The sequence below is a fragment of the Cololabis saira genome, chromosome 19 (assembly GCF_033807715.1).
Source record: "Cololabis saira isolate AMF1-May2022 chromosome 19, fColSai1.1, whole genome shotgun sequence".
Classification (NCBI taxonomy): Eukaryota; Metazoa; Chordata; class Actinopteri; order Beloniformes; family Belonidae; genus Cololabis; species Cololabis saira.
The window spans coordinates 37,905,488-37,927,585 of record NC_084605.1 but is presented as its reverse complement, the minus strand read 5'-3'; the positions used below and the strand labels follow the sequence as shown (position 1 = coordinate 37,927,585).

Sequence of the window (22,098 nt, the reverse complement as noted above, 5' to 3'; positions counted from 1 at the left end):
ATCAGAAGGTCTGCGGTTCAAATCCCGCTCTCTTCCTTCTTTCCTTCTTTTCATTCTTCCTTCCTTCCTTCCTTCTTTCCTCCCTTCTTCTCTTCCTCCTTCCTTGACCCGAACACAGCACGGGTTAAAGAAAATCATTATTACCACTGTTTGTTCTAACAGGTACTTCAACTCTGTCACGTGAGAGTTTGTCCTGATTATTTCAGCTGAAGTGGAAACCTGTCTTTGTTCCCCCCAGTCTAATACTGCCAACTTATCTGAAGTCCCTTTATAATGAATGTGATAAAATACCATCTTTTACTGCCCCCCCTCCTGTGGAGCTGGGGGTGGTGGGGGCATTAACGCGGGGGAAACTGCACGCTGGCTCTGGGCTTCTGATGACCTCTTTATGGAGCTTCTGATTTCTGATCATGAGGGCGAGAGCGGGGGTGGAGAGAAGAGGCCCATTTACAGAAGGACAAACAGAGAAAGCAGGTCAATCTGGCTGGAGAAACGAAGCCCAGAAAAGGAAACGAGCGCTGCCATCCTGCGCTTTGCGTCACTTCAGTCCAATAACACAAGCAGAGTGTGACCTTCAATTACAGCCAGCTCTCAGACTGTAACGGCGACAGAAATAATATTCTTCTGACTGCCCCAAATTGTTATAAATGGTCTTATACGCTCAAATGCCTGAGCTCAACAGTTTCCTTCCCTGAAAACTCCTTCATGTGCTCACTTAAAAGACACTTTTCTTCAAGATCGCTGACCTACACGTAAGCTTTGTTTATTCCAGATCACTTATTCTTTAATATTTGTGACGGCCGTTAATAAAATGGTGTGCAATTTTATGACAAGAACAAGGGGTTCGTGGTCAGAAGGTAATTGTTGCTTCTCAAAATCCTTCACAGCAGGAATTAGAAGTACTTCATCTTTTACTACCCCTGCTGGGAAAATCTGGGATTTGTTGAACCTATTCTCTGAAATGCAGCTGCATTTGAGTCAAGTCAAGTCAGGTTTATTAATAAAAGCACTTTAAAAACAACAGCGGACCAAAGTGCTGGACAAGCGAAAGGAAGACAAAAACAAAACAGGACAATGTAAAAAATAAAACACAAAAATAAAATAAAACAATCATGGTAAGTTAAATGCTACTGAGTAAAAATGAGTTTTAAGATGAGATTTAAAAACAGCCATAGAAGGAGCCAGGCCGCTGTGCAGCGCCAGCTGCTTCCACAGTTTGGGGCCAGTTACTGCAAAGGCCCAGTCACTCTTGCTCTTTAGTTTGCATTTATTCACAAAACCATAATAATAGTTACAATAATACAATCAAATTAAGTAGGTAGAGTGAATGGGTCCCCCAAGGAAGCTAGGAAAGCTTCTAGGTGGGGCCATGGATCTATTATATAACTGGATACTGTACCAAAAATGGCCGCCCATTCATTTCAATGCATTCTGCTCAGCCAGCGCATCCGCCGAAAAAATGTCGGACTTCCTGGTTTACTTCCGTGTACACGGGCCCATAGAGCATGCGCAGTTGAGTCACCTCCCATGATGCTCTGGGCCCTCCCATCATGCCCCGGGGCAATGACGCGAGTATTAATATAATATGTATTAATATAATATATTAATTAATGTATATTATTACATGTATAGCATCACATATATGATTAATGTATTAATATAATATAATTACATAATATATATTAATATAAACATCCGTGGAATGCACGGACACGGCTGTGACGTCAGCCGTGACGTCACGCCCAGAAAGAGACTTTTCTTTGACTTTTCTGGCCGTTATAAAACATTTTTGACGGATATAAAGTCCATGACTTAAAAATATAGAATACAAAGATTAGTAATTGGTGGTGATTACAGCTGGAGGTTCCTGTGAACAGTTTTAGAGGCTTCTCTTTTACTATTGCTGGTCTATGGGAAAAAAGCTTTCTGGGCCCCATGGGATTTTTTGTTGCAGTACCGCGGCTGGCCACTGGAAAAAATCGGCGTGCCTTCTGAGCGCGAGACTGGGGGGCTGGGTGGGGCCCATAGTTCATATAAGGGTGGGGGTCATAGTTCATATAAGGGTGGGGCCCATAGTTCATATAAGGGTGGGGGTCATAGTTCATATAAGGGTGGGGTCATAGTTCATATAAGGGTGGGGGTCATAGTTCATATAAGGGTGGGGGTCATAGTTCATATAAGGGTGGGGGCCCATAGTTCATATAAGGGTGGGGGTCATAGTTCATATAAGGGTGGGGTCATAGTTCATATAAGGGTGGGGTCATAGTTCATATAAGGGTGGGGGCCCATAGTTCATATAAGGGTGGGGTCATAGTTCATATAAGGGTGGGGGCCCATAGTTCATATAAGGGTGGGGGTCATAGTTCATATAAGGGTGGGGGCCCATAGTTCATATAAGGGTGGGGGTCATAGTTCATATAAGGGTGGGGGTCATAGTTCATATAAGGGTGGGGGCCCATAGTTCATATAAGGGTGGGGGTCATAGTTCATATAAGGGTGGGGTCATAGTTCATATAAGGGTGGGGTCATAGTTCATATAAGGGTGGGGGTCATAGTTCATATAAGGGTGGGGGTCATAGTTCATATAAGGGTGGGGGTCATAGTTCATATAAGGGTGGGGGTCATAGTTCATATAAGGGTGGGGGTCATAGTTCATATAAGGGTGGGGGTCATAGTTCATATAAGGGTGGGGGTACAGCCAATGGTATAAGCAGTTACCATCTGTAAAGAGATGGTGATGGATAAATGCATACAAAGTACACAAAAAACACTTAACATACATACTTAACATTACATACACATACAGTCACACACATACATCCCAGCAGTCCACGAAGAAGCATTTTATATTATATATAGGTTAGTAACAGATTATTTTTTAGTTTTCTTTTAAACTTGGAGATAGAATTTGATTCTTGTTTGGTATGTGTACTAGTACCTTCTCGGGCCGTGTACTCGTGTGTACTAGTACTGGTATGTGTGCTGAGGACTGGAGATTGGCACAAGACTACTAAGTCTAGGGTTGAGCCTGTTGACCATTTGAAACATAAGACAAGCGTTATGATAATGGTTTAACTCAGCCAGTCTTAGCAACTCAAAGCGGTGAAATAGAGGGAGGGGGGGGGGGGGGGGGGGGGATTTATCTCTGACCAAGACAGGGACCGTATGACTTTCTTTTGCAGAGATACTAGTTTTTTAAGATGGCATGTGAAGGTGTTGCACCATATCACATGACAGTAGTTGAGATGAGGTTCAAAGAGAGTTTAGTACAACGTCAGAAGGGCAGACAGAGGAAGGAAGTGTCTGATCTTGTAGAACAAACCAAAATACTTGGACAGTTTTTTACAAGATGGTCAATATGACATTTAAAACTGAGAGAATCATCAATATGGACCCCCAGGAATTTAGTGGCATATACTCTTTTTATTTCCTGCCCATTTATTTTAAATAGGCAGTACCCAGTGTGGACAAACTTTTTGTTTGATTTGAATAAAATAAAATTTGTTTTGCTGACATTTAATGACAGTTTGTTACATTTGAACCAAGTCCACTTTGGTTAACTCAGAGTTTACTGTATCTTGTAGAATAGCCTGGAGGGGGGAACTGTTAGGCAGAGTTGAAACTATGAGCCCTAGAGGGTCTATGGACATTTAAAAGACCTTTAAATTTGAAGTGTAACAATCATATAGAAATGCCCGGCTTGCTTTTAAGACGTCCATCTGTCCCACTAATGCAGGAAGCAGAATTTTATAAATTCTTCTGTCCCCTAAGTGACCAGATTTTTGAACAAAACTGACTGCCACTCACTTTAGTAAATCCTCCAAATCAGCTACATGTACATTTATTTGGAGATCAGTGTTTCTGAGGTCCAACTTGATCCAGGTAAAGACCCAGGTCTGTGATCATAAGAGAGGACAACGACAAACCTTCTCTCATTAAAGATACATATGATGACCAAATGCATCCCATCTTACAATCATTTTGCAAAAACTAGCATAGATTACAAATAAAGTTTCCATTCTCCCATGTGGTGACCGATGTAGCAATGCAAATTAAGAATATTTCACAAATCCACCATAGAGATATCTACATGTCACATCCCTAACAAATCCCTCAAAAACAGCCAGCTCAACGAACCAAGGGCTTGCCTTGAAACAGTTTGTTCCAGACATCTGCAGCTCAGCAATCATAACTGCTAGGGTGGCTGCTAGAGACGTCCTAAAGACGACGGCTAAAATGAAAAATGATCCGGACATGACTATCAGTCTTGGAAGACCTCATTGCAAATGAAGACATCACAACAAGCATGTGTAGTGAAGTCTTTTTGCAGCGAGTGCAAAAGCTCTTCGTAGAGTCAAAGGTCGTCATTTTTTTTAACAGTTCTGTTCATTTAATTCGTTTTTAGGGGCCAGAGTGAGTCAGTGCAGACTCCACGCTCCACCCCTACTTGCAGCGTTAATTAACATTACCATAAGCATTTCTTGATGACCTATTAAACTATGCACCCAGACAACAGATCAATCTCTGTGTTTGGTAGTGGCATAAAACTGGAAGAACGATTAACCTAAACTAGACAGATGTACACTTTTGTACGATTTGTCGGTTCTGTGCAATTTTGTTTTGTTTTCTAATTATGGGCATGCCAAGTAATGTCATGACCATATTGCAATCGTCCAGAATGGCCCAAAGGGCAATGTTGCTAGCATTTTGCTAACAAGCTAAAGTTGCAAAAGTCCCACTGCACACCAGCGGGTGTACAGCATGACCCCGCTCGGATGTGGAAAAAAAAAATCCCCCATAAAATACAACACGGCCGGAAAAACAAGGAAAAACATGAAAATGGAGGCGACATTATAGTATACAGAAAAGGTTTCCCTTTTCTTATTATTATTCCGCATGCTTTTTTCGTCCGTTAATACGGCCCAAACCGCAACGTGCACCCATGCATGCCATACATAGTTAGATGCTTCTCCATCGTGCCTCGATGGGCATTACTTTTCTCAGTCAAAAGTGTTACCGTGGCAACGCTAGATGCCAAAAAGCAAAAAAAAAGGCGAAAATTCGGACGCTTATTGCTCGGCGGAACTTTAGCGTAGAGACATTGTTCGAATTTTCAAACACTCGGCCCAATTGGCACTAAAGGGCCGTACAACCTCATTATTCCAATTATTACAGTTTTTGCAATATTTAACTTTCAATTAAAAAAAAAATTCCATTTGATTTTGGACGCTTGTTGCTAGGCAACAGGTTATCGTAGAGACATCGTACAAATGTTCCCCGACTCGGCACGCTGTGGGCTTCAACGTATTCAAATTTCATGAAGCTGTTATTTAAGGAAATTTTATGTCAAAATCCATGCCAAATGGCATGCCCATATCAAAATTTCCTGAAATTTTCTAGTTTGTATTGCTCTGAATCAGCTCTTTCAGTTTTTGTGGGTCAAAGCCCTGGACAGGAACCGTGAAGCGTGCAGATGAGTATGTTTAGATGCATTATTATCTCGACCATGAGAGGTTAAATTTAGTCCGATTTCAGTCAGACTAAGATTCAATTCAATTCAATTTTATTTATATAGCGTCTAATACAACAGAGTTGTCTCTAGACGCTTTACAGAGACCCATACCCAGAACATGACCCCCGAGCAGTTATTACATAAACAATGGCAGGTAAAAACTCCCCTAGTGGGAGAAAAACCTTAAGCCAAACAGTGGCAAGGAAAACTCCCCTTTAGGAGGGAAGAAACCTTGAGCAGGACCTGGACCATAAGGGGGGACCCTCCTGCCGAGGGCCAGACTGGTGGGTCAGATGTTTCCATGCATTTTGAAACTACAGTTGCATCAGGAAAAGTGCAATAATTAGCTTTCTTCTAGATGCACTTCCAGTCAAACAAACTGTTTAACTGGACTAGACTCCAAGCGTGTGCTCTGCAGGGTGCCTATTGTGAAATACGTGTTACAGATTCACTTCACAGGAATATAAAATTCTATATACAGTGAAGTTGATTGGAGATAAAGATATGGAGGCTGGATTATTCTACTTTGATTTGGGTCTGATGTCACAGAATCCAGCAATCCACACACTTGGCAGTTCAGTTTGGGATAAATCAAATGACATCGATGACAAAAATTCTGCAAGAGCACTCGTCTGCCATCTGACTGTTGTAGTATGATCAGTAGGAGACGACTGTCAACCGTAGGGATTTTGGTGACACCACAGTTGGTGATAGTGAAGTTATTAAATGTTTTTATTGGGGATTGTACTTTGTAGACGGTCCCTAAGTAAGCGTCATACAGCCAGCTGCATATTGACATCAACGTCTTTTGTGCAGTTTAGGTCTTGTTTGATGACAGTTGGCTTGTAGTTTGTTGTCTGTGTCTCATCGGCTGGACAGAGGCAACATTCATGCTTTTACATCTCTTTATTTAGGAGTTATTGACCGCAGAGGTGGGAAACTGTGAATATTCAATTCAATTCAATTTACTTTATTTGTTGAACAGGGACCGTACATATTAATAAACACAAGTGTAAATATGCATGGTTGTAGCCAGAGGTTAATTTCCACCATTCGTCCCCGCGGCAAATGAATGCCAGACACAGAATCGGAACCAGCAGAGATAAGAGCAGTGGCGGCTTGTCAATAGGGGGCGCTAGGGCGCCGCCCCCATTAAAATTACAGGAAAAAATATAGACACAGTACACATAAATTACATAATAAAAAGTAATTATCACATCTGTGTACTCATAAAATGTGTCTGACTTAATTTTTCAAGCCTTCCCATCCCATACTGGGTTTATTCAGAGTTGTTTTTTGTGCTGACAGAAATACATAGGTTTCAATGGCCAAATGAGTGTATTGTATGTTCTTAAACTTTTCTTCCATGTGACTTCATGCTGGTCTCTAATTGGTTACTCAAAGACTCTCCTCCGTGGCCAATCAGCGTGTTTTCTGTCATTCTTCATCCAATCTGATTGATTCATGAGCTGTCAATCAAAGTCACACCCCTGACAGTGTAGACGCGCAACTGTATCTGTCACTCACTACAAACGGAGTCACAACGACAAGACAGGAGACAATGGCAGCAGAAAAACTACATTCGGTTGTTTCATTACTAAATAATAATTTCACGAGGCGTTCGCCGGAGGAAAAGAAGCTGATTGAGGAGCTTGGACCATGTCTGCATATCCTCTAATATCTGTCCCACTTTACCGGACCAGGGGCTGGGAGTGATCACGTCGGCCCACCGGGCCTTGTCACAGTGTGCCAGCTGGCCAGTACACCACTGGGCACTTCGTATTTCCAATAATTACTGTATTTTCTGGACTATAAGCCGCTACTTTTTTCATAGGTTTTGAACCATGCATTTTTCTTCCACCGCTCGGGGCGCTTTTTAATTAGATTAATTAATTAGAATCAAAACTAAGACAAAATAAATGCAAAGAAGAATATGCTACTTCTTCTATTGCAGATAAAAGTAGGTAGGAGAAGATTTCAAACAGATAAATAGATACCAGTTATTTTCTCTTGGTTCTGTCCCGTTTTAATCAGAAAAGTTGCTGCCGTGTTAAAAGACACTGTTAGGAAAGATCTATTTAGGTACAAACATGTACATCATTTACAGTTCAAAATCCTTCTGGACATGTAGTAAATATCTAATCTAACAACATAAATATCTTTAATATCTCTAAATATTTTTTTTTTTAAATAGAGCGGATGCGGCTTGCATATCTTTTTTAAATTAAAAAAAAAAAAATAGAGCGGATGCGGTTTATATGCAGGTGCAGCTTATAGTCCAGAAAATACGGTACTTGTTTCACACCAGCTATCTGATGGTGCTGCTAAAGTCCACAGACTGTTTATGCTGCAATATCACGCTGGTCGTTTTCTGAGAACCTCGAAAGGCGACACACAAGCAGCCGGCTTGGCAAACATCATTTTAATACATACATCACTCTTCCTGTGATACATGTTGTGATTTCTTTTTTTCATTTATGTACAAACATGAGTGTTGGGCCGATGGTCGCTGGACATCCCCCCTCCAGGTGTTTACGCCAGGTAGACAGGGAAGCGTGTTAATGTTGTAAAATCAACTTTTTCCTATCTGCGTTAGACTTTGCCTGATGTGAGGACCCAGATTTGTGACACAGAAAATTGAATAGAAAAATTTAATTTGAATAAAGATGAGTGAAACCCTTTGTCAAGCCCTGGTGCCAGGTTGGACAAAACTGTCATCTCTCCCGTCCACTTCCATGTAAAAAACCATGTACATCACTTTATTTCTAATTATTGGACCAAAGAAAATCAACAGCAACTAGATATAATTAAAAGTAACATTTCAGGTACCGTGTAGGTTTTCGGCGAAAAATTTGATCTTTTGATTAGTTTAGCTGATGAACGGTGGACATTTTGAACTGCCTGTGTGTATGTATCCAAAACAGACATTTTTCATAATTTACCGTTGGTTTTGGGATGAAATGTATTCCTGTGATTCTTTCTGGGTAGGGGGTACCACTTTACAAGTGCCCCAAACACACCGCTTAACCACTTTAAGATAAATAAATAAACGCCTTCGCGGTTGCAGCTATGGGTTGTAGCTGCTGCCGAGCCGGCTTTGTTTAGGATGTACAGATCGGATTTCTGCCAGTTTGGGGATAAAAATACGCTGCACCCTCACTACACCAGAAATGTTCCTTTTACGAATATGAAGTTTTAAATAATCCAGTGATTTAAATTTCAATACAAGCCAAGTAAAAACTACGCTTTTTCCATAATGTGAACGAGAGAGACGACTGTTTTGTCCAACCGAATATTCTGCCCGGAAGTGGCAACGGAGAATGATTTTTCTGATTGGTCAGTCAGGGACCAATCAGAAACCTAACACAGGGTCAGAATCAGAATCAGAATCAGCTTTATTGGCCAGGTTCGAACATTGTCCAACAAGGAATTTGACTTCGGTAATTTCGCTCTTTGGTATTAAGAAATATTTCTATGTACAGTATAAACATTTTAAAGGTGCAGCAGTTTGAGGTGGTGAATACAAAGTGAGAGGTGCAGCAGAGTGAGGCAGACATGATTATTAAAGAGGGTGCTAGATGATTTATTTATTTCTTTGCACGTGTTTGGTTACTCTGAGACTGTTATTTGTGAGAGTTCATCAGAGCAACCGCTTGCGGGAAGAAACTGTCCCTGTGTCTGGAGGTTTTGGTGTACAGAGCTCTGTAGCGCCGTCCAGAGGGGAGGAGTTGGAACAGGCAGTGTCCCGGGTGTGAGGGGGTCTGCAGAGATTCGACCCGCCCGTTTCCTGGTCCTGGACCGGTACAGGTCCTGGATAGATGGGAGGTTAGTCCCAACTATCCTCTCTGCAGACCTGATTGTCCGCTGCAGTCTGTGCCGGTCCAGTTTGGTGGCTGATCCGAACCAGACAGTGATGGAAGAGCAGAGAACAGACTGGATGATGGCAGAGTAGAAGGTGATCAGCAGCTGCTGTGGCAGGTTGAACTTCCTGAGCTGCCGCAGGAAGTACAACCTCTGCTGCGCCTTCTTTCTGACGGAACTGATGTGGGTGGTTCCACTTCAGGTCCCGGGAGATGGTGGACCCCAGGAACCTGAAGGAGTCTGTGGTCTCTGTCAATGTGTGGTCTCTGTCAATTGGGGAGCTGAACTTTTTAATAGAATGAAATACAGTTTTGATTTTATCGTGACGCACATTCAAACCAATAGATTCAATTCATAATTAGTCCATTCAGATTCAGATTTTAAAAGCAATTATTCAAATCAATCAATTCAGGTTGAAATCGAATGATTCACATTCAGATATAAATAATTCAAATTCACTTCCTACTGGCACAAGATTTATCACATATTTATAACACAGTGGAATATTTTGCCAAATAAATGAGAGTTTTGTTGTTAATATTAAAGTTTGTTTCTCCCTCCAGCCTCACTGGCAGCGTTCTTCCTTCCCTCCATCCCTCCATCCTGCTCCACTACTCCCATGACTCGACATCTGGAAGCAGCACCCTCTAATGATCACCCACCACACTGCATTGACAGCCAGCCACAAAACACAAAAACGCATCAAGAGAAAACTCTGATCTCCGGCTCCTCAGAGAGACGCTTTTTTCTAATTTAACTCGTAGGCCCAATTGAAAAGTCTTTATGCCTTTTCTCAGTCGTTCCTCACTCTTTCTCATTTCCTCCCCTTTGCTCTCGCTTGATGTATGTGCCATCTGACAAAAGACGCTCTCCCTCTCTTCCCCTCAATCTTTTCATCTCTGTCTCATTCCCCTCTTCCTTGTTGTTTTCCATAAAGGAGATCTTTGAGACAGTAACCATAAATAGGCGGCCCGGGTGGCTGCCGCTTCTTTTTAAATCACCATCAAAGATATTCATCATCATCAGCCTATTGATAATTAAGTAGTATTGAGCTCTTTTATCCTCTAAGAGCATCAAGCGTCTTTCTGCGTCCAATACACCTGTCCCATTGAGCCAGACACCTCTGACAAGCAGTGTTTCTCCTTGCTGACAACAAAGGAGCGTGTAAGACAGAGAAAAGGGAGCGTGTGGAGGAAGGTGGAGGGAGGGATGTGATTGTGCACTACTCTCTGTATAGAAAACAGTCGCTCAGTACTTTGAGCTCTTCAGTAATATGGTCACTCAGTAGGATACAAAGATGCTGTGCATGTTGCTGCTGCAATAATAAAAAAACAACCTGACGATTAACCCTTGTGCTGTCTTCAGGTCAAGGAAGGAGGAAGAGAAGAAGGGAGGAAGGAAAGAAGGGAAGAAGAATGAAAAGAAGGAAAGAAAGAAGGAAGGAAGGAAGGGAGAAAAGAAGGAAGGAAGGAAGGAAGGAAGGAAGGAAGGAAGGAAGGAAGGAAGGAAGGAAGGAAGGAAGGAAGGAAGGAAGGAAGGAAGGAAGGAAGGAAGGGAGAAAAGAGGAAGGGAAGAAGGAAGGAGAGAGCAGGATGAAAGAAGGAAGGAAGGGAAAAAAGAAGGAAGGAAGGAAGGAAGGAAGGAAGGAAGGAAGGAAGGAAGGAAGGAAGGAAGGAAGGAAGGAAGGAAGGAAGGAAGGAAGGAAGGAAGGAAGGAAGGAAGGAAGGAAGGAAGGAAGGAAGGGAGAAAACAAGGAAAGAAGGAAGGAAGGGAGAAAACAAGGAAAGAAGGAAGGAAGGGAGAAAAGAGGAAGGGAAGTCGTCGTTTAAACCATATGTTAATCAGGTTTGTAAAATAGCGTTTTTCCATCTCCGTAATATTGCAAAGATTAGGAAAATCCTCTCGCAGAGTGATGCAGAAAAACTAGTTCATGCGTTTGTATCTTCTAGACTAGATTACTGTAATGTGTTAGCAGGATGTCCAAGTAATTTGCTGAATAGGCTCCAGCTGATCCAGAATGCAGCAGCACGAGTGCTGACAGGAATCAGCAGGAGAGACCACGTCTCTCCAGTGTTAGCGTCACTCCATTGGCTACCTGTAAAATTCAGAATTCAATTTAAAATTTTATTACTTGCGTATAAAGCCCAAAATGGCTTAGCTCCGCATTATTTGCAAGACCTGATAGTGCCTTATGTTCCTGGCAGAGCTCTCCGTTCTCGGAGTGCAGGTTTACTCGTAGTTCCTAGAGTATCCAAATGTAGATTTGGAGGGCGGGCGTTCTGCTATCAGGCACCACTACTATGGAACCAACTTCCAATCTGCGTTAAGGAGGCTGACACCACCTCCACCTTTAAAACTAAACGTAAAACCTTTCTGTTTAGTAAAGCCTATAGTTAGTGTTTAGTAAACCTCTAGCTGGTGTTGGTAAATCTCTAGGTAGTGTAAACTCTAGTGTGTTAGAGTCGCTCCTGTAGTTTCTTGTGCTGGCCCCCCTTTTCTTCTCTTTTTTCTCTTTTGTACATGGTGCAGCATCCTCTGCCGGTGGCGAAGAGCATCTCTGAATGCACAACGCCGGAACCTGCAGCGTGGGAGTGAGAGGGGCAGGGTAATGGCCCGGTCAGGCGGGGGAGAGATTTGTCCGTCAAGACTCCTCTCCCTGGCCCTGCCCCTTCTCAACCTTTCCCCGACCCTGCACACCAACCTGGGGCTTGCTGATTGGGCCGGAGCATCGGGAGCTGCGTGCTGGCCTGCGGTCCCCACCCCTGGTCATCCCGTTCCGCTTCCACCTGCCTGCGGTCCCCACCCCCGGTCATCCCGCTGCTGCTTCCACCTGCCCGCGGTCCCCACCCCCGGTCATCCCATCGCTGCTTCCACCTGCCTGTGGTCCCCACCCCCGGTCATCCCGCTGCTGCTTCCACCTTCCTGCGGTCCCCACCCCCAGTCATCCGGTTGCTGCTTCCACCTGCCTGCTGTGCTGCTGACGTCCCCGACCCCCCCCCCAGTCTGGCCCTCGGCAGGAGGGTCCCTCCTTATGATCCAGGTCCTGGTCCAGGTTTCTTCCCTCCTAAAGGGGAGTTTTTCTTGCCACTGTTTGGCTTAAGGTTTTTCTCCCACTAGGGGAGTTTTTACCTGCCATTGTTCATGTAATAATAGCTCGGGGGTTTATGTTCATGTTCTGGGTCTCTGGAAAGCGTCTGGAGACAACTTTATTGCATTAGACGCTATATAAATAAAATTGAATTGAATTGAAAAGGAAGGAAGGAAGGAAGGAAGGAAGGAAGGAAGGAAGGAAGGAAGGAAGGAAGGAAGGAAGGAAGGAAGGAAGGAAGGAAGGAAGGAAGGAAGGAAACAAGGAAGGGAAAAACGAAGGAAGGAAGGAAGGAAGGAAGGAAGGAAGGAAGGAAGGAAGGAAGGGAAAAACAAAGGAAGGAAGGAAGGAAGGAAGGAAGGAAGGAAGGAAGGAAGGAAGGAAGGAAGGAAGGAAGGAAGGAAGGAAGGAAGGAAGGAAGGAAGGAAGGAAGGACGGAAGGAAGGAAGGAAGGGAAGAAGGAAGGAAGGAGGTCATATTGACCCAAAGACAGTACCAGGGATAAGATGACAAACCAGAAAGTCACTGACACACTTGGCCCAGACTACTGGAGCCGGTGCAGGAGCTACTTGAGAAGTGGGGATAAAGCACTTATGAGCATGAAACCTCACTTTGAGGTAAAAAGATGTTGGAGCAGGAGTTTTCTTTTTTTCTTTTACAGATTTCAGTGTGAATGCTCTGCATAATAGGAGGCTTCGGCCTCCTGAAGGGTCCAATTAACAGTTTAGTGGCATCCTGGAGTTACATGAGAGCACAGAGGAGCCCGGGCCTCTGGCTCACCTCGTCTTAACAGATTCAGCAAGTGTACAAAACAGGAAAAGGAGGTAAAAAAATGTATTCAAGTCTGCCAAGGAATGGAGATGATGGAGGGAAATATAAAAGCAGAGTGAGTACCTGAAGCAAAATATGAGGACGGGGGAAATTATGCAAGATAAGAGGTGGACAGAGTATGAAGAAGTAAATAAATGAAAACAGAGAGGGAAAGACAGAAGTGGGGTAACGAGAGCAACTGTTTCACTCACAAAAGAGAGAAGGGAGACTTAACTGAGACACTAAAACGCTGCCTTCAGGCAGCTGTCAGCCCGGCTTCGCCGGAGCATTTTTCTCCTCTCTCTGGCTCTGACTCACTCGCTCCACCATTCTCACTTTGACGAATACACCAAATCAATCACCCTCCTGCAGCTACAACTCCTCCTGTTTAATACCCATCTGCAACATGACATCTGCAGATACCATTTGATTAACAGGAAGCTGATAAATGCAACACGGTTTACAAAATGTCGCCTCGGGGGTGAAATCTGCCGTTCGCTGCTGCAAAGCTACGGCTTTCCTCTGGTGGAGGATAAGGTGTGTGGAAGCATCCACTCGGCTTTCACTGTGCGCGTGTGTTTGCTCTCACATGTAACACTGTTTATTTGCATGTGCGTTTCCAAGTGTGAGAGTTGGCTCTATAAATACGAGGTGCTGAAGACGACAGTTAAAGGAAAGAAGGGCAGAGAGGAGGAAAGTGTGGAGTTTGAATTAAAAAAAACAGGATGGAGCCATCTTCTAACTCAAACATGGCAAAAAATAGAGAATAAGAATCCATCTGGAGTTATCAGTTTCTTCTTTACAACGTAACAACACCGCTAACTTCTCTGCATCCCCATTCATCAATAAGATACATGCTATTGAAGACAGCTGCTACTCTTGTCGTTGCCACAATAATTGATCGACAAGCAGACTGTCTGCAAAACTGCTCCCCGGCTGCGAAGTTTCCCTTCCAATAACTACAGGACTGTCTCAGAAAATTAGAATATTGTGATAAAGTTCTTTATTTTCTGTAATGCAATTTAAAAAAAAAAAATGTCAGTTTAAGATTGAGATTCCAAGAATATTCTCATTTTTTGAGATAGGATATTTGAGTTTTCTTAAGCTGTAAGCCATGATCAGCAATATTGAAATAATAAAAGGCTTGCAATATTTCAGTTGATTTGTAATGAATCCAGAATGTATGACATTTTTGTTTTTTTAATTGCATTACAGAAAATCACAATATTCTATTTTTCTGAGACAGTCCTGTATTTACTCAGACAGGGATTAAAGTGACGAAGGTCGAAGACTGCAGTCATCAGGGATAATTCACCCATCTGTATTGCTCATATATAAATATTTGCATGCAGCCAGTACTGTAGCTTGCCAAAGTAGGTTTCTCTGCTCTGACCTACTTAAGTGGTTTTAAGCTGAATGTTGCCACTGAGAACAAGTTCTGAGTAAGACAGGAGGCCGTCAAGAGTGACTGCAGCTGCTGACAGGTTTTACTTTACAGGTTGCTGTTTATCTTACACCTAAATATATTTTGTTCCTCGTTTTTGTCATGCTCTTTTCATGTGACTGAGGCCGTTTCAGCAGTGAAGCGCGTTCATCAGAAGAGCAGCGTCCCAGAGCGCTGAAAGCCCGGCTCCAGGATGCTGCTGCGCCCGTATCAAAGTGACAGGATGTTTGTATCGGCGGTACCTTGTATGGTATGACGACTGCAGAGCCACCACTGATGCCAACGATCGGCAAGGCTGTCTGGGTGGAGAGGAAGTCCAGGATTTGTGCCACTTCTGCCACCTGAGGATGAAAACACCATTCGCAATGTGAACTGTGAGAATTGACACAGTTCAGCAGGTTTTCAGGTAAAGTTTGCAGCAAAATCAGAATACCGACGTGAAAAATGCAAATATCAATCATGGAAGAAACAAAGATACAAGCAGTTTAAAACAACACAAAACAGCACACATTGCATTTTTTAAATTTTCCAGGACAAAACAATCAAACGTACTGACAGCTTCAAAGCAAATATCCAAATTATGTTTCTTTTCTTGAGGAAAATAAAGTTCCCTGAGGTGCAAGTCAGCTTTGACTACGTTTACATGCAGTCAAAATTCAGGTTATTGCTAATATTCCGGTTACTGAAACATTGGGAATATTCCGTTCACATGGTAATTAATCATTCAGGATATCTGGATCAAACCAGCGACGCACGGAGAACTATGGAGCTAGAACAGTCTCATAATTCACAAATGCACAGACCGATTTGCAAATACACACACCGTTTCACACGTGCACAGGACAAGTTTTACAAATGCACAGACCGATTTGCAAATACACACACCGTTTCACACGTGCACAGAACAATTCACACGTGCGTAGGACAAGATATACAAATGTATTTTCGATGCACACACAAATATAACCCGATTTACAAATGTTTTTTTGTCTGTGAGCTGCGCTGGATTTGTGTGTGAGTTTTGAGACTCCCCTGACGTGACTAGATCCACAAATAGGTTTTTTTTAACACGGAAGGATCTGCAACCAATCAGATTAAAGGGGCGGATACACCTGCTGTTTGAACTGCGTTAGCACTGTTCGCTTAGAAAAGTGATTAATATTTCGAGTTGGTGGAATAAAGATAAATAAACACCAACAGGAGATAAAAGATAAATAGACAGGATGGAGAGGAGATCACTGTTCTTATTTTCTTGTGATTTCGGTAAAGAAAACAGCGCGATCAGAGATGGTTTGTCGGGCTGTTCAACCAGAGCCGTCAGGAGAGCTCTTAGTCCTGCCGATGCAGCAACTGATGAGAAACAGCAGAGATATTTCTGTATTTGAACTACAGGTGTCTTTCAGGAGAACGAGCCTGTTGACGCGTCAAATGACCGGGGTGAATATTGCTGCAGGTCGTTCTGGCTCTGGCCACTAGCGGCGCTGGTCCCGGTCAGACACCAGCTGACCACAGTGACCAGACCTGGAGGTCGGAAACAAGCAGCTGTTATTCTCACATTCATGATGTGACATTTCCACCACAGACAAACATGTGTCAAAACAGCGGTGGCAGATCAACACATTCCCGGTGCAGAGTCATGCTCATGGGAAGATGCAGCCGTGATGATGCTGTTCGGGGTTTAGTCCACCGATCATCAAACATCTGAGCTGGATGCAAAGGTTCTTCGGTTATCAGTCGACTGATACCGACTTTACTCAAGATATTTCAGTAAATTAATCTCCTGACATGCGCTGCTGCTCCACCTGCCGCTGCAGCTCGTCCCCGTCAGGCAGCGCAGCAGCTCTCTGCTGTCTGTCTGGTTCTGATTCAGCGAGACAATCAAGTAACACGTAGTCAAACCAAACGGAGCAAATATATAAAAATATCCGCTGTTTCTCATCCTCATTTGCTGCATCGGCAGGAAAGAGCTCTCCAGTCTCCCCAAGGCTCTGGTTGAACAGCCCCACAAACCATCTCTGATCGCGGTGTTTTCTTTACCGAAATCACAAGAAAATCAGAACAGTGATCTCCTCTCCATCCTGTCTATTTATTTTTTATCTCCTGTTGGTGTTTATTTATCTTTATTCCACCAACTCGAAATATTAATCACTTTTCTAAGCGAACAGTGCTAACGCAGTTCAAGCAGCAGGTGTATCCGCCCCTTTAATCTGATTGGTTGCAGATCCTTCCGTGTTAAAAAAAACCTATTTGTGGATCTAGTCACGTCAGGAGAGTCTCAAAAGTCACACACAAATCCAGCGCAGCTCACAGACAAAAAAACATTTGTAAATCAGGTTATATTTGTGTGTGCATCAAAAATACATTTGTATATCTTGTCCTACGCACGTGTGAATTGTTCTGGTCACGTGTGAAACGGTGTGTGTATTTGCAAATCGGTCTGTGCATTTGTAAAACTTGTCCTGTGCACGTGTGAAACGGTGTGTGTATTTGCAAATCGGTCTGTGCATTTGTAAAACTTGTCCTGTGCATTTGTGAATTATGAGACTGTTCTAGCTCCATAGAGAACATCATGACGCAATTACCGCCATTTACGCTTCTTCTTCCTGTATCCAAATTCAAAACAAATGCTGCTTCACGCAACTTTACACTCACCTTCATCCGGGAGGATGAAGGGCTTTGATCATTTAGTCACTTGTTTACCTACATTATTTATTTTCTTTGTTTGTAAATATGTAACTATGTATACTTGTGCTGTCTTAGGGTCAAGGAAGGAGGAAGGGAAGAAGGGGAGGAAAGAAGGAAGGAAGGGAGAAAAGAAAGATGGAAGGAAGGAAGGAAGGGAAAAAAGAAGGAAGCAAGGAAGGAAGGAAGGAAGGAAGGGAGGAAGGAAGGAAGGGAAAAAAGAAGGAAGGAAGGAAGGAAGAAAAGAGGAAGGGAAGAAGGAAGGAGAGAGCAGGAGGAAAGAAGGAAGGAAGGAAGGAAGGAAGGAAGGAAGGAAGGAAGGAAGGAAGGAAGGAAGGAAGGAAGGAAGGAAGGAAGGAAGGAAGGGAGAAAACAAGGAAAGAGGGAATGAAGGGGGAAAAGATGAAGGGAAGAAGGAAGGAGAAAGCAGGAGGAAAGAAGGAAGGAAGGAAGGAAGGGAAAAAAGAAGGAACAAAGGAAGGAAGGAAGGAAGGAAGGAAGGAAGGAAGGAAGGAAGGAAGGAAGGAAGGAAGGAAGGAAGGAAGGAAGGAAGGAAGGAAGGAAGGAAGGAAGGAAGGAATGGAGAAAAGAGGAAGGGAGAAGGAAGGAGAGAGCAGGAGGAAAGAAGGAACAGGAGAATTAGGTCAAAGACAGTACCAGGGTTAAAACAGATATTGAAATCAACTGAGGATTGTTAATAACTGAGAAGCTAGAAGGGGTAGGATAAAATAAGCACATGCTTCTTTCTACTCCTTTTCGGACATGGTAACATTTTATTTTATTTTATTTTTTTGTTGTTTTGACTATTTTGACTTGTGTGTTGTTTTTATGTTTTCTCATGTTCGGAATAAAGCTTACATTCATTCATGCATTCATTCATTCATTCATTCATTCATTCATTCATTCATTCATTCATTCATTCATTCATTCATTCATTCATTCATTCATTCATTCATGCATTCATTCATGCATTCATTATGCAGCTACTGATTACATGTATTCAGACATCTCCTTTATCTAAGGCATAGTCAGTATCAGAAAACTTGTTGGAGCCTCTTTTATCAGTGTAAGCAGTTGTGAGCCACTCCTCCTTACTCATTTCATTAACTTTTATTAAAGTAATTGGTCCCCTAACTTTTTCCTCCAACACTGAGTGTCTTAAGGGTGCACAATATACACGCGAGACATTGTAATTGTCTGGGTGTTATCAGCTTAAACATATTGTGTTTGTCTATTATTGTGAGTCAGATTAATATCACATCAACTTTTTAATGAAGAAATATGCACAACGTCCATGCAGCAATTCTAGTTCACATGTTTACTCTCACCAGTGTCATTTAAAATGGCATCAGATTTGTTCAGTGGTTCATTTACAAACATCTGCAGCTGAAGTTGTGGTGCGGCGTGGTTGTGGAGGTCATGTTTGTGTCACGTTGGCAGCGCCACCTCTCCAGAGTCTGCTAAATCTTACCGAAGTGCTTTTGTACTAAAATGTGGGCTTTTATTTACCTCTCAGTTCTACCAGCAGTTCCCTCTAAATGTTTATCTGGGGTTTTCAGACCTCAAATTGACCTCCACTGATTGCTCTCCTTAATTACATCATGAACTGAGGTAATGGCTTCCATGTTATTGCTCCTATCTCCCTACGATGTTTGGATTTAAGGCTACTGGACGTTCTTGTTTCTTGAAGTCTCCTCTTCTAAACACGGCCTCTCTGTAGCTGTTTGAAGTTTTTCATCTCTAACATGGACACTTTTCAAGATCAAGATTTTTCAGTTAGTAAAATAAATAATTTTGATACAAAATATCACTACGTTTACATGCAGTCAAAATTGGGGTTATTGCTAATATTCCGTTTACATGATAATTAATCATTTGGGATATCTGGATCAAACCAGCAACGTGCGCAATTAGCGTCATTTCCACTTCTTCTTCCTGTATCCAAATTCAAAACAAATGCTGCTTCGTGCAACTTTTCTCTCACCTTCTTGTAAATCTTCTATCCCGGTACTTTATACTGTCTACAAATGCAGAAATGTTCATATCCTTCATTACATTTATGAAGTGATTAGTCTCCTCCTGGTCTTGTTTCTCCGTGTTAACTTCCTGGACTCAAAAGACCAGGATTCCTTGTGAACAGAGCATGAGCAGAAAACAAATTCCTGTTCCGTTTGATGGGGATATTCCGTTAGGCGTTTACATGACCCAATATTCAGGTTTTAAAAGGAGTAACCCAGGGCTCATATTCGGTTTTTAAAAACCCGAATATGAGCAAATTCGGGTTATTCAAAGGGGTTATTGGTGTTTACATGGCCGTGCAAATTCGGGTTATTGCCAATATTCTGGTTTTAAAAGGGTTATTGATGCATGTAAACCCAGTCAATGTGAACTATGCCACGTTTCATTAGATTCCTGCAGGAAGAGCTTAATGCAACTTCATACACCATAACGCTAAAATAACGCGTGCTTGGCATCTCAATCGATGATTTAAGCATGCAGTAGAGATTTTTCTTTTTGGCAGGACACCATGAGTCCAATGATGATGCCTCCTCAGACAACTACGGGATATTTACCTGAGCGTCCGTGCCTGAGCCCACGTCATCCTCAAACACCACGCCGTGAAGCTTCTCGTTGGCCATGGTGTCGCAGAGACGCGTCAGCAGGTCCCGGGGGTTGGTGTCGTTGACCAGCACGGTGACGGGGCTGACCACCACCGGCAGGTCCACGAAGTTCTCCCCGCTGAGGCGACCTCTCACTTCGCTCTGGTAGCTGGAGCCGCTGAACACCACCGCCACGTTGATGGACGAGTGGACGAGCAGCGGCCGGGCCTGCAGCAGCCGCGGGGACGGGATGAAGAGGAGGAGGAAGAGGAGGAGGAAGAATATGGGGGGCCAAGGAGACGGAGGACGATGTCCCTTGTGAAGGGCCATGTTGGCAGCCTACTGCCTGGAGAGTTGGGGGAGAGGGAAGGCAAAAAAGAAGGGACGATACAAGCAAAGTGAGAGGCATCAACGCATACAAGCTGCTTTACTTTCTGACATCTTTGACATAATGATTCATAATCCATCACTTCATATCCAGTGGTCTGTCTCTTGTCTCTTTTGCATGACAGTTTTAACCCAGCATCTTGACTCTTGTGTCATTATGAGACCTTTGCAGATATGCATGTGTGTCAGAGTCTGCATAGAGCCCTGCGGGGGACTGGTTTTTTCATCCCGCTCCTGCCCGCTCCCGCTGCATTTCTGACCATTACCGCCCGCACCTGCAACGTCTGTGTTCCACTCCCGCCCTTGCCCACAGTGTTTATATCCACTCCCGCCCGCTCCCGCAAAACTCTGAGAATTCATGCCTGCACAATAATAGAGATGCAAGAGAAACGTCCTTGACAAATCTATCTGATTTAATGTTAACATGATCATTGTGGAGCTTGATGGATAATTGACAGTTCATAGGCACCTGGCATCAATAATGTGATTGAGGTTATAGCAACGAGAGTAGGCTGTGAGTGGCTCAAATAACACTAATAAATAATGAACGAAACTAATTAATTTAACAAATGAATCGCTTGGCCATTATATTGCTGTGGAGGAAGAGAATGCTGCTGACCGACTGCGTCCCAAACCCTCGTCTCTCTTCCAAGATGCTCCACAGACACTAAACGCAGTTTCTCCAAATATCTGACTGGCCTTGCTTTGTCTTTGTTTTGTAAAGACCTTGTTTGAGGTTTATTTTCCACGTCATTGATTTCCACCTTGTCGCTAGGCTACATCCTGATCCCACATTGTTTTTTTTTGTCTGCCCGCTTCCGCCCGCAGGAGAGTTCAAACCGCCCGCTCCCGCGAGATTTGTGCAGCCCAATGCAGCCCTCTACATGTAATCCTCGATAATCCAACAGCCAGTGTCATGTTGTAATCACGTCTGCATCTCCATGCATCTCCAGCTCAGGACACAAGCACATGTACAGGCAGAATACCCAGGATGCCAAACGTTGGCCGTGAATCACCTGGATTAGATTACAGTAACACAGCATCTGTCCACATGGTGTGACCTCATCAGTTATGCAAAAGAAATGAAACGCCGCTAACCGCTGTTAAAATACAGCATACGTAAACTTAGTCCACAACTAAAATTTCTCCTATTTTATTGACCTTTACGGGGCTGCTTCAGCTCAGACACGTTTCGAGGATGTCCAGTATGAAGGATCCTCTCCGGGTAACTCTGCAGCAGTTAAGGTCAGGGCTCCGATTAAGCCTCTCCAAACGGTATATTGTCTTTTTATGAAGTAATTCTGTGGCGTTTATAATCCTGTGCTTAGAGTCACTCTCCTGCTGCGTCGCCCAACTGTTGCTCGGCTCCATCTGTAGGACGTCCATGTTATTTTCCAGTTGGATAGCTTGATAATCTTGGGAATTATTATTGACGCCTCAGGCCGTGATGCAGTGAAACAGGCCAAAATGATGTCTTAATGTTGGTAAACTGTGTCCTTTGTGTTTTAAACATTGTCAGTTAAAAAATTAAAATTTGTTTCATCTGTATTAAAGACTCATGGGAGCCTTGTGAATTGCCAAGATGCTCGTTGGTTAACTGGCAGCAATGATTTGATTTTATTAGAGCCGCAACCTGTGGAGAAGAGAAGCTGCCATATTGAGAGTATTTCGGGTTGGTTTTATTTTTCAATTCTTTCTTGCCGTATTATTTAAC

General features: G+C 43.1%; 1 protein-coding gene across 1 annotated transcript in view; it reads right to left on the bottom strand.

The window, feature by feature from the left end:
* LOC133419132 (glutamate receptor ionotropic, NMDA 2C-like) overlaps nt 1–22,098 on the bottom strand; it is a 150,823-nt gene that overhangs the window by 93,518 nt on the left and 35,207 nt on the right. Inside the window, exons 2-3 of the mRNA XM_061708143.1 lie at nt 19,971–20,343; nt 14,958–15,056 (exon numbers count right to left, since the gene is read on the bottom strand). Coding sequence (XP_061564127.1) covers nt 14,958–15,056; nt 19,971–20,327 — 456 coding nt within the window. The 5' untranslated portion in view covers nt 20,328–20,343. The remainder of the gene's footprint in view (nt 1–14,957; nt 15,057–19,970; nt 20,344–22,098) is intronic.